This window comes from Semicossyphus pulcher, unplaced genomic scaffold (assembly GCF_022749685.1).
Source record: "Semicossyphus pulcher isolate SPU_LCO1_2020_fin unplaced genomic scaffold, fSemPul1.0.p SCAF_14, whole genome shotgun sequence".
NCBI lineage: Eukaryota > Metazoa > Chordata > Actinopteri > Labriformes > Labridae > Semicossyphus > Semicossyphus pulcher.
In genome coordinates this window covers 24,985,877-24,997,906 of record NW_027211648.1, presented here as the reverse complement: position 1 = coordinate 24,997,906, position 12,030 = coordinate 24,985,877, and the positions used below count along the sequence as shown (strand labels likewise).

Below are 12,030 nucleotides of genomic sequence, written 5' to 3'. Positions count from 1 at the left end.
TTTTATAGTCAGCGAGCACGCACTTAACTCCGGGTGAACCTACTCAGAGTTGATTGAACTAACTCTGATCAGCTGTTCTGGAACCGAAAACTCAGAGTTTCCTATCTCAGAGTAGATCAACTCAGAGTTCGGGGTTAGACTCAGAGTTTGTGGAACCAGGGGTCCGTTTCACAAACAGGTTCAACAGCTCGAAATCCTTCACTAAATTTTCACTAAACCCGCTTTGTGAAACGGACCCCTGGTATTCTAAAAAAACAAAACAAAGGCAAGGACAAATTTAAAGCAGAATTTTGTATCTGTCAAAGAGCTTTGATATAGAATTCAAAATGTGTTCTTCCCTCAGTACATTACATTTTTTTTCAAAAATAAGGTGATAAACAAATATTCAGTATGAACTCTTTTGGAACTTTGTTCTGCTTTGATATGACACAACTAAAGTTAAGTAAATAAATGGTTGTTGTGGTGGCACAATGTGACTACTTGGACTACCTGCTGTCACGCACTGTGCTCTTATTAGTTACACTAAGCTAATTTCCTGTAAATGGAGAGGGGAGGAGCAACCTGATCATGTGAAGAGAATAGGGCAGGAATATGAAAGTGAATGCGTCAGCGACTTCAGACTCCATTTTGAGTCGACGGAGCAGCAGGAGACAAAAAGGAAGACTGAGGTGAGTGTTAATAAACATTTCTATCATTTGACTGTTAAAGTCTCTGAGTCACTTTTCCACCTGTGGACTGTAGAGGAAAGAAAAGTTAGAGTAAACTCGACCGTTTGTTTCATCTGTGGACACAAAGTGTTTATTGGCTGAATAAGTTACATTAAACTGTCAGTAACTCACGAAAACAAGCAGAGATATAAAGAACACTGAGCAGGTGGAGCGCTGACTGGTTTTATTAAACTGTATACTGTGTGTGTGTGTGTGTGTGTGTGTGTGTGTGTGTGCGCGCGTGCGTGTGTGTGCGTGCGCGTGTGTGTGTGTGTGTCTCGTTCTAGCATGTGACTCCTGAACAGAAGTGTTTTTTCTTGATAAGATGAGTGTTTGTGTGGAGAAAGAGGAAGACAGAACCTCAGACACAAAGTAAGAAAACTGATACTAACTCAATGATATAATGAATTTCAGTTTCATCTCACAATTCCAAGTTGATTTTGTGTTTTTAAAGTAAATATTTCCACTGAAATCTGGTGACAGATAAAACATTTCACCCTGTTTTGAAGATGTGTTTTTTTTAAACTCTTTATTATAAATAGCAGCAGTAGTTTGAGCATTTAGATTTTCTTAAATGTTTTGTAGTCTGAGGATTTATCAAGTGCTGTAATTTGAGTAAAAACATCTTGTGTGTTGCAGAGTTCAGCCCAACAGACAGAGAGCAGAGTCTGTAGTATCCAGCTGTCTGTCTCTGAAGAGTGACCGGTCCAAAGATCTTCCTCTGTTGTTCAGTAATGAACCTGGACCCTCAGACACAAAGTAAGAGACTGTTGTTACTGTAAACAGACCTGACAGACGACGATGCATTGAGGATGAATACTAAATGTTTTGCTAATAGATTTATATTCATGATGCAGATTGGGATGCCGGTGTGCCAGATTAACTGGTGTTTGAATTAACTGGTGATGGTCGCAGATGTGTATGGGCGTGGCTTATGAGTCCGTTGTACACAAACGAGGAAATAAATGACTCCACTCCTTCGCTGCTTTATCTCATTAATTAATCGGTGTCTTTTGAGACATCGTAAGACACACAGTTTGCTGGAACATTACATTTTCTGTGGACAACATTACATGACAATAGTGGACCGTACACTCGCCACCGCTGATCGCTACAAACGTGTCGTCTTCTGTACGCTTCTGTTGGTAATGCCATGGAAACATCGAGTAAATAGAGAGGATAGTCAAATCGGTGATCGCGTCGCAATAACTCATCACAACACATCTAAACAAGGTGTCATCTGTGGTGTAAAAGAACACATTAACTGGTCAGCTGAACTTTGAAATAACTTGTGATGTTCCGCTGTGTGCGGCTGTGGTTGCAAAGGCGATCTCAGAGCTCGTTTTTATGATGCCAGAGCACTGACGTGCACAGATGACAAAAAGTTATCCACAGATAACTGTCATTAACTCTTGAATTTAGTTTCTACGTTGCTTGCGTATCTTGCTGCATAGTCTCAGGGAACTCCAACCTGTAAATCAGTTTAAAACGATGTCTAATGTAAGTGACAGTGTCGATACCTGTTCAATGCTACAATTAACTGTCACATTGTTCATGTTATCTTTTTAATATTTGTGCCATGGCAGTTTTAATATGTTAACACTTTCATACAGAATATACATCGCATACTGAGTCTTAAGTATAACTGTATGCCCAGTTTAAAGCGTTCAAACAGTGGTGATATGCCCAGGTTAACTTGTGATAGTAGCCTACACAAGTAATGCATGTCTCATATCACCCTCTATTTTAATTTTTGCAAATGTGCTATTCAGAATGCTATTCTTGCAGAATAAGTAGATTATCGTTCTATTAATATGTGCATTCCACTATACCTTTTGTGGCTACAGAGACAATAAAACGTCCGTATAGAAAAAGAGGGATACCCGTTATGTTTGAATAAAACAAATGCTTGGTTGGTTCATTATTATTTTTTAGTGACAACAACAACAAAACTTTTTAATAGGCTAGAACTTTTATGAACAAAACGAAGGCGGATCATGGCTTGGCGGCAGCACAAAAGTTACATTGGTAAACTCTCTGAATCCATTTAAAGAAATGGGAAACAAATTCATATGGGAACCAAATAAAAAAAACGAATAAAAAAGAAAACAAAGCCTAAACTCCAGGAGGCGAGTGCACCAGCTGGGCGTAAAAAAAATAGGTGTTATCGCTTACGTCCAACTAAGCTGAAGACCGACTTCTCGATTGGAATTTACACCGAGTGCACCAAGCCAAACTGACACCGGTCGTAGCTGCGCCCGGTCTTATGATGCGCGTCCACGTGAACACTCGAAAAGCAGTGACTGTTACCAAGGAACACACGTCTCCACTCGCTAACTTTATTCATCAAATGATCGACAGAAGATATGGATAACAAAATAAGTAAGGAAAATTTTTTTTTACAGATAGTGAAATGAGGAAACATCCGTGTCCGATGTACATTTATCATGTCTCCCTCGGTGTTCTGAACAGCGCCACGTTTCTGTCCGACACATGCAGCAATAATCAGATGAAAGAGGTCAACACATGTTTTTACTTGGTTTTTCAAACTATAAAGGTGAATAATTTTGTGATTATCATGGCTGAGTTTCCTGCATTATGAAGTGTGACTTTCATTGCATGCTGGGATATATGTAAATAACACACAGCACAATGCCACAGATGTCGCAAGTTTTGAGGGAGCGTGCATTTGGCATGCTGACTGCAGGAATGTCCACCAGAGCTGTTGCCCGTGAATTGAATGTTCATTTCTCTGCCATAAGCCGTCTCCAAAGGCGTTTCAGAGAATTTGGCAGTACATCCAACCGGACTCACAAACGCAGACCACGTGTAACCACACCAGCCCAGGACCTCCACATCCAGCATCTTCACCTCCAAGATCGTCTGAGACCAGCCACCCAGACAGCTGCTGCAACAATCGGTTTGCATAACCAAAGAATTTCTGCACAAACTGTCAGAAACTGTCTCAGGGAAGCTCATCTGCATGCTCGTCGTCCTCATCGGGGTCTTGACCTGACTGCAGTTCGTCGTCGTAACCGACTTGAGTGGGCAAATGCTCACATTCGATGGCGTCTGGCACTTTGGAGAGGTGTTCTCTTCACGGATGAATCCCAGTTTTCACTGTACAGGGCAGATGGCAGACGTATGGCGTTGTGTGGGTGAGCAGTTTGTTGATGTTAACGTTGTGAATCGAGTGGCCCATGGTGGCGGTGGGGTTATGGTATGGGCAGGCGTATGTTATGGACAACGAACACAGGTGCATTTTATTGATGGCATTTTGAATGCACAGAGATACCGTGACGAGATCCTGAGGCCCATTGTTGTATCATCATTCAAGACCATCACCTCATGTTGCAGCATGATAATGCACGGCCCCATGTTGCAAGGATCTGTACACAATTCCTGGAAGCTGAAAACATCCCGGTTCTTGCATGGCCAGCATACTCACGGGACATGTCACCCACTGAGCATGTTTGGGATGCTTTGGATCAGAGTATACGACAGCATGTTCCAGTTCCTGCCAATATCCAGCAGCTTCGCACAGCCATTGAAGAGGAGTGGACCAACATTCCACAGGCCACAATCAACAACCTGATCAACTCTATGTGAAGGAGATGTGTTGCCCCCCCCAATACAGTAAAACTGCACATTTTAGAGTGGCCTTTTATTGTGGTCAGCCTAAGGCACACCAGTGCAATAATCATGCTGTCTAATCAGCATCTTGATATGCTACACCTGTGAGGTGGATGGATTATCTTGGCAACGGAGAAGTGCTCACTAACACAGATTTAGACAAATTTGTGAACAATATTTGAGAGAAATATGCCTTTTGTGTACATAGAAAAAGTCTTAGATCTTTGAGTTCAGCTCATGAAAAATGGGAGCAAAAACAAAAGTTGTTGTTGCGTTTATATTTTTGTTCAGGGTAGATTGTAGTTTGCAATAACTGGCATGGGTAGGGAGGGGCAGACCAGGGAGGGTTTTGTAGATGAGCATGAACCAATAATTTTGACGGTTGACCTGCTGATATGGTTTGAGAAGGACAGATTGATATCAAGCCAGATACCCAAGTATTTATATTCAGTGACCTGGTCTAGGACAGACCCTGTGGGAGTGGCGATGTCTTGGGTTGGAAGGGGTACCGAACCCTTTAGGAGGAGGTTTAGGGTGTGAGAAGGCCTGTTGAACCTTAAGACAGCTTTCCTGAAGTAAGTAATTTAATACAGTAAAATGGGTTTATTCAGGGTGAGGAGCACAGCAGGCTCTGAGACTCAGTGAGTGTTTTGTTGTGCAACTCAAGAGAAAAACACAAATATATGAAACACTGCAGCACACTGACATCATTGGTATTTTGATAGTACTACATAAGTGATAGTTCTAAACTGATACATTGGCTTTGAAGTGAGAGGCTTAACAGGCTGAGGGTATGTTAAACATTGAATAAGGATATATATGTATAAAAAAAGCATCAGTCATAAGCCAGTTCTTAGTAAAGGAGAGTCTTAACCAAGTATTTATCTCCTGCATGCACAGTTCTTTCCAGTTGTCCCAGGTATAAAACAAGACAGGATCAAGGGATCACATATCCCAATACTTTGCAGAGAACGGAATGTATACCATACCAGAAAGATTTTATTTTGGTGCAATTCCAGAAAATGTGTGTGTGGTTTGCTTCCATGTGGTTGCATAATCTCCAGCATGGTTGTTGAACATTTATCCTTTTACTTTTAATTTTAATTTTAGGTGTTATGAAATACCGAGTTTGATTCTTTTACATGAATTCTCTCCATCTCTGAGATTGTGTTGTTAATAGGAAACAATCAACAATTTTAAAATTGTAAACTTACACTTGCCTTGCATCTGTTATGTCTTAAATGCAGAATGCTATCTATCATATAATTTGTATAATTTGCCTATAATAAGAATTGTTTCATATTTTAATGCTTAAAACTGTTGATACAGCCACTATGTTATGTTGAGGATACAATTTGGCTGCTAGCTTAGCTGTTAAAATGAGAAATTGTTGATATGTCGGATGCCCAACTATGGATGGTGGAAAACTGCCTTTGTCTTGCTTAATACTTTACAGTTTAATATTTATAGAAGCTTAGTCTAGTACTAAAGCTGCCGATGTGTTTGGCTCCCAGGAGTGACCCGGCTGACGCGCTGTACAGTTCAATACGATACCGTTTGCTTTGGTGTTTTCAATAAGATCTCTGCAGGCGTCTTAAGTTTGCATAATACAATCCATTTAATTCAATCACCATGCAGCGTTGATACAGCATCCAGTTTCCATTTACGATCGATCAAACAATACAAACGATACAGCTGCGGTTTGCCATGCCGCCTGTCGTCACAGCGGTCAAAAACCGTTTGCCCTTCCGGGGTCAAACACACACATACATTTACTATCCCCATACCTTTTATACCTTTTACCTTAAGCAATAGTGCAGCGACACCCAGTGGCACAAAAACAAAACAACTTTCCCAAAAACATGAATATGGCTCTTACAATATTGTTGTGTGCAACTTGGAATTTTAATGTGCCACCCTAAACTGAATCTGTGCCCCAGCCTGGCCCCCCATCAGACATTTTTTAGAATCACCCCTGATGCCAGATGTGAACAGCTGTCCTTAGAGCTGACCACTTGTGATAGGATCACGCAGGACACATGATAATTCCAGACTGATCAAGGCCTTAGACTACTGGTCTACCTCAATTTTATTTAGGCCATTTCTGACCTCAGTTCTAACATTACTTACTCAAGCTGAGCTGCCCAAAGTGGCTGTCAAACAGTACTTTAATGGAAGGCTTTTACTGTGAAGCAGCTGCAGAAAGAGTTTGTATCAATAACAAACTACAGGCAGATCACACAATGTTTAATAATACTGTCATTAATTAACTGCTTTCCTATCAGACAAACACTTTTACTGCTCTCTGTGAGCTATCACAGCTTCTAGACTGTGTCGATCACATGGTGATATTTTTCTACCAAATTCAACAAATCATTTTAGTCATGAAGAAATGTGTTCACAGAGAGAAGAAGAGGAGTCATGTTTCTGTGGAGGAGCAGCCGTCCTGCTGTGCTGTGTGTCAGGACGTCCTGAAGGATCCAGTCTCTACCAGCTGTGGACACTGGTTCTGCAGACAGTGCCTCACCTCATACTGGGACCAGTCTGGTTCATCAGGAGACTCCTCCTGTCCCCAGTGTGGAGAAAGATCCAGAACAACACCTGGACTGCAGACAGCCAGTGAGACCAGCACTTTACAAAGTAAGACCGTCCATCAGTCTGCTGATGTCATCGTGTCTGAAAACACGGCTTGTTGTTTTAATACAGAGACATTTGTTGTGTCATTCAGCACCCACATTAAGATCTTATTAATAGATTATTATAGATTAATATACCATTACATATGAACTGATTTGTTATGCTCCAGCATACATACCGTAAATTGTCAAATAACAGCTGGTAGTCAAATCAAAGCCAGCTCTCTACAAATAGCTGGGGATGTGGTCAGCATGAAGAAATAAAGGCCGGCCCCAAACAAGTCAAATCAAAAAATGTATAAATGTATTTTTGGATTATTTATGAGTGATGAATTTTATCATTCTTTTTATTAATAAATATGAGCCAATAATCATACCATTATGTTGCTTTTTTCAAGTAAACACTTTAGATGAGTAATCCACAACAACAAAGTTTTAGTGTATTGTTTTAGTCGCTGCGGGTGCAATCTAACCAGAGTGGCAATGAACGACTTCAAGACTTTCTGTTCCAAGTGCTGCATTGTTTACAGAAAAATGACTACTTTTTCTTGTGATTGACTTTAATTAACGGGTCTTACCTTTGCTATAGTTTCAACATCATGATGCAGATTAGTAAAAAGTCAAAATTACGCTTTGTCAGGTCTGTCCTGAAGAGGAGAAGAGAACTACTTTTAAAATGCTCGTTTGTTGAACAGAGGTTGGATCGATCTGATGCATTAAAGGAAGTCGAGAAAACTGAATGATGAATGGCTTTCGAGACACAGCATCAATGGAATTCATCTCAAGTTGAATTTTAGATCTAGCTTGGAGCTTTAACATTGAATCAGGTACTGGAAAAAACAGTGCAAACAGAGCAGATCATAGAACAATGAGGATTCATATGGAAATATGACAATATGTACAGAGGGAATTAGAAATAACGGCCTGTCTCTAACACAAGCCTGTCATATAAAAGCCTGGTACCCTCTGCAGTAAATAAAGGCCCCATCCATTATTTGAGAATTTATATTTAACATTGTAGTGCTGAAAAATATCAGCATGCTGCTTGATCTCCATCAGGATTGATGGAAATGGACAACTTTTAAACTGCTGATAATCACCATAGACAATATATAAGAAAAGAGAGGTAGCCAATGTGATGTCACTGCTTTTGTTTGTGGACAATGGTTTTGAGGCCTTTAGTTTATTTTCCTTCAACATCTTGGCTTTTGGATACAGAAGTGACCATATTTGGCCGAGAGGGGGGACCGAAGAGGAGGGAAGGATTGGCAACAGTTACTTATTAAAGTTCTACAGTTATGTCAAAGCTAATTCATGACTTGGTTATTTAGATAAAAAAAAGCTAAGCTAACAAGCCAGGTGTTGTCTTGACAGACCTCTTAGAGGAAATGTGTATATATAGACTAATGACTGTTAACGGGGGTCGGTTATCGGTCAGAAAAAAAAAATCTAAATTTGCATCCCTAGTCCCAGACTTTTATCCAATCCAAAAAGTACATTTTAATCTGGTCCGTAACCAGTTATTAACCACTAGGAGTGTCAGTTAACCGGTCAAAAAAAAATCCCAAATGCACATCCCTAGTTCCAATCATTAAAAGAAATTCTACACAACAAAATGTGAACATCGTCGGCATGATTTTAACAGTGCACCAGTTTTAAATATTGCAGTGATGAAGAAACAGCCACAGTGAGCTGTTTAGATGAAGCACTGCAGACGAGCTGCTGAGGATCAACCTGTTCTCTCTGCTGTCAATCAAACACGTTCACTGACACACAGTCAGGGGCTGATTTGGACTTTATTAACTTTAACACTTTATATTGTCTTATATTGATCTTTGTTGACAATAAATTATTCACCAGATTGTCAAATGTTCTTGTTTCATCTCACATGTTTTTCTCTGTTTTGTGAAAGGTGGTCAGCAGGAGGTTTTCGATCAACATAAGATCAGTCTGAGGAGGAGATGTGAACGTGTGACTGAAGGAAGTGATGAAGCAGGAAGTGGAACCCTCCTCAAAAGAATCTACACTGAGCTCTACATCACTGAGGGACAGAGTGAAGAGGTTAACACCCAACATGAGATTAGGCAGCTTGAGACAGCTTCCAAGATGGAGACCCTCCATGACACTCCAATCAAGTGCCATGAAATCTTTAAATCCTTACCTGACCAACAGAGAGACATCAGAGTGGTCCTGACGAACGGCGTCGCTGGTGTTGGAAAAACCTTCTCAGTGCAGAAGTTCACTCTGGACTGGGCAGAGGGCTCGGAAAACCAAGATGTCAGGCTGCTGATTCTGCTTTCCTTCAGGGAGCTTAACTTGATCAAAGACGAGCAGTACAGTCTTCTCAAGCTGCTCCATGTTTTCCATCCAGCATTACAGAAGGTCACAGCAGAGACGCTCGCTGTCTGTAAACTGTTGTTCATCTTTGACGGCCTGGATGAAAGCAGGCTTTCACTGGACTTCACCAACAATCAGGTTGTGTCTGACGTCTCACAGGAGTCATCAGTCAACGTCCTGTTGATGAATCTCATCGAGGGGAATCTGCTTCCCAAGGCTCTCGTCTGGATAACTTCCCGACCTGCAGCAGCCAATCAGATCCCTCCTACATACGTTGACAGGTTAACAGAAGTCCGAGGCTTCACTGACGACCAGAAGGAGGAGTACTTCAGGAGGAGATTCGGTGATGAAGAGCTGTCCAGCAGAACCATCTCACACATCAAGACATCCAGGAGCCTCCACATCATGTGTCTAATCCCAGTCTTCTGCTGCATCACTGCGACAGTTCTGGAGCACATGTTGACCACAGGCCAGAGAGGAGAGCTGCCCAAGACCCTGACTGACATGTACTCACACTTCCTGCTGGTTCAGACCAAGAGGAAGAAGCAGAAGTATGATGAGGGACATCAGGTGAGTCCTCAGGAGCTGATGGAGGCTGACAGGGAAGTTCTTCTGAAGCTGGGGAGGCTGGCGTTTGAACATCTGGAGACAGGAAACATCATGTTCTACCAAGAAGACCTGGAGCGCTGTGGTCTGGATGTCACAGAGGCCTTGGTGTACTCAGGAGTTTGTACGGAGATCTTTAAAAGAGAGTGTGTGATCTTCCAGAAAACAGTCTACTGCTTTGTTCATCTGAGCGTTCAAGAGTTTCTGGCTGCAGTCTACATGTTCCACTGTTACACAAACAGCAACACACAAGTACTGGAGGCTTTCCTTAAAGAGAACAAACACATCTATGATAGGAAGAACCCATGCCTGGATGACCTTCTGAGGAGCTTGATGGAGAAATCCCTTCAAAGTAAGAGTGGTCACATGGACCTGTTTGTTCGCTTCCTTCATGGCCTCTCTCTGAAGTCCAACCAGAGACTCTTAGGAGGCCTGCTGGGCCAGACAGACAACAGTCCAGAAATCATCCAGAGAGTCATCAACAACCTGAAGAAGATGAACACTTATAAGATCTCTCCTGACAGAAGCATCAACATCTTCCACTGTCTGACTGAGATGAACGACCACTCAGTACATCAGGAGATCCAAGAGTTCCTGAAGTCAGAGAACAGATCAGAGAAAGAACTCTCTGAGATCCACTGCTCTGCTCTGGCCTACATGCTGCAGATGTCAGAGGAGGTTCTGGATGAGTTGGACCTGCAGAAGTACAACACATCATCCAAGGGAAAGCAGAGACTGATTCCAGCTGTGAGGAACTGCAGAAAGGCTCGGTAAGTCCAGATGTGATTAACATTTTAAATCCGGGTTAATAAGTCGTTTAGTTCTTCAGATATCAACACTATAGAATTATCATTACTCTTAAAATACTGTTCCACTTGTTTATTCAAAAATCTATTGTCTTTTGTATTCTGTCACTGACGTTCTTGAGCTGTTTCAAAAGTTTTGAATGCAAAAATTGTGTTTTTCAGTCAGTTTTGTTTCTAGCTGTTAAGTTCATGAAAGAAAAGCTGTTCTATTTATTTCTAATATGTGTTACATTTGACTTTTTTTTACTATACATTGGTTAATGAGTTTGTTGTTGAGGTTTTATCACAGCAGCATTTAATCACAACATATAACAGTATTTAACAGTTATCAGTAAAATTATTATTACATGAGTAGATTCTGCAAGGTGTGCTATATAATCACTGACTATTATTTCCAATGTGTGAAGGGATGGTAGAGAAACTGATCAACTGAGACCTTCCCCAACTTCCTCCATTGGCCCTAACAACCTGTGGGCTGAGACAACAAATGACCGGCACCCACAACAACACCAACACAAAGTACACACAAGAATAAAAAACAAAAAAAAGTTTTATCTAGTGAAGCCAATCTGACCAAACAGGAATGTGATCGACTTCAGGAGGAAAACTAGAGTCATCATCGGCAGGGCATGCAAATCTTGGAGACCTTTGATTGCTTGGGGATCAAAACAGACCCATAACTTATTGTTGTCATAGAAACAAAACCTGCGTGCAGCGTTCTCTCACCGGGTGCACTGTTTTTTCTCTCACAGCACAAGTGCTTCATCCCAGCTCTCTCCAGCCGCCCTACCCTGCCTGGCTAATGTTCGCTAATGCTTGTGATTATTGGCTGGTTCGCCGGCGTAATTTGCGGCGTTTGGTTACGAAGCACAATGCCGGAATCATCCAGTGTATTTATGTTAGAGCTAGTTGGCTAACCTTAGCATGCTCGCTAACGTTATGACTCCCAAAATACTATCTGAGTGTGTATTTCAGTTATCTAGCTGGACACACAACGATTTTGTAAATTATGTAGCAGAACAAAGCAAATGTGTATAACTACCAATTGTTTTCTATTAGTCAATATCATTGCATTACCTGCCTAGGCAAAGTTAGCCAGCCAGCTGTAAGCTGGCAACAAGCTACTGTTAGCTTGTCTGTTATCGCAGACGATATGCCAGTTAGGCCACGTAGCAAAACACCGTCGAGTAGATAACATCAGCTAACTCATGCAGACTCCCGGGGCTGAACTGGCTGGTAAATGAGTAATTTACCGTTTGGTTACGAAGCACAATGCCAGATCCATGCAGTGTAGTTACGTTAGAG

General features: G+C 41.4%; 1 protein-coding gene across 1 annotated transcript in view; it reads left to right on the top strand.

The window, feature by feature from the left end:
• The first annotated feature begins 613 nt into the window (after nt 1-613).
• The window catches only part of LOC138590990 (NLR family CARD domain-containing protein 3-like), a 29,060-nt gene continuing 17,643 nt past the window's right edge, over nt 614-12,030 (top strand). Inside the window, exons 1-7 of the mRNA XM_069661454.1 lie at nt 614-668; nt 995-1,079; nt 1,347-1,466; nt 6,745-6,783; nt 6,818-6,858; nt 6,897-6,980; nt 8,889-10,689. Of these exons, the coding sequence (XP_069517555.1) occupies nt 1,033-1,079; nt 1,347-1,466; nt 6,745-6,783; nt 6,818-6,858; nt 6,897-6,980; nt 8,889-10,689 (2,132 nt within the window). The 5' untranslated portion in view covers nt 614-668; nt 995-1,032. The remainder of the gene's footprint in view (nt 669-994; nt 1,080-1,346; nt 1,467-6,744; nt 6,784-6,817; nt 6,859-6,896; nt 6,981-8,888; nt 10,690-12,030) is intronic.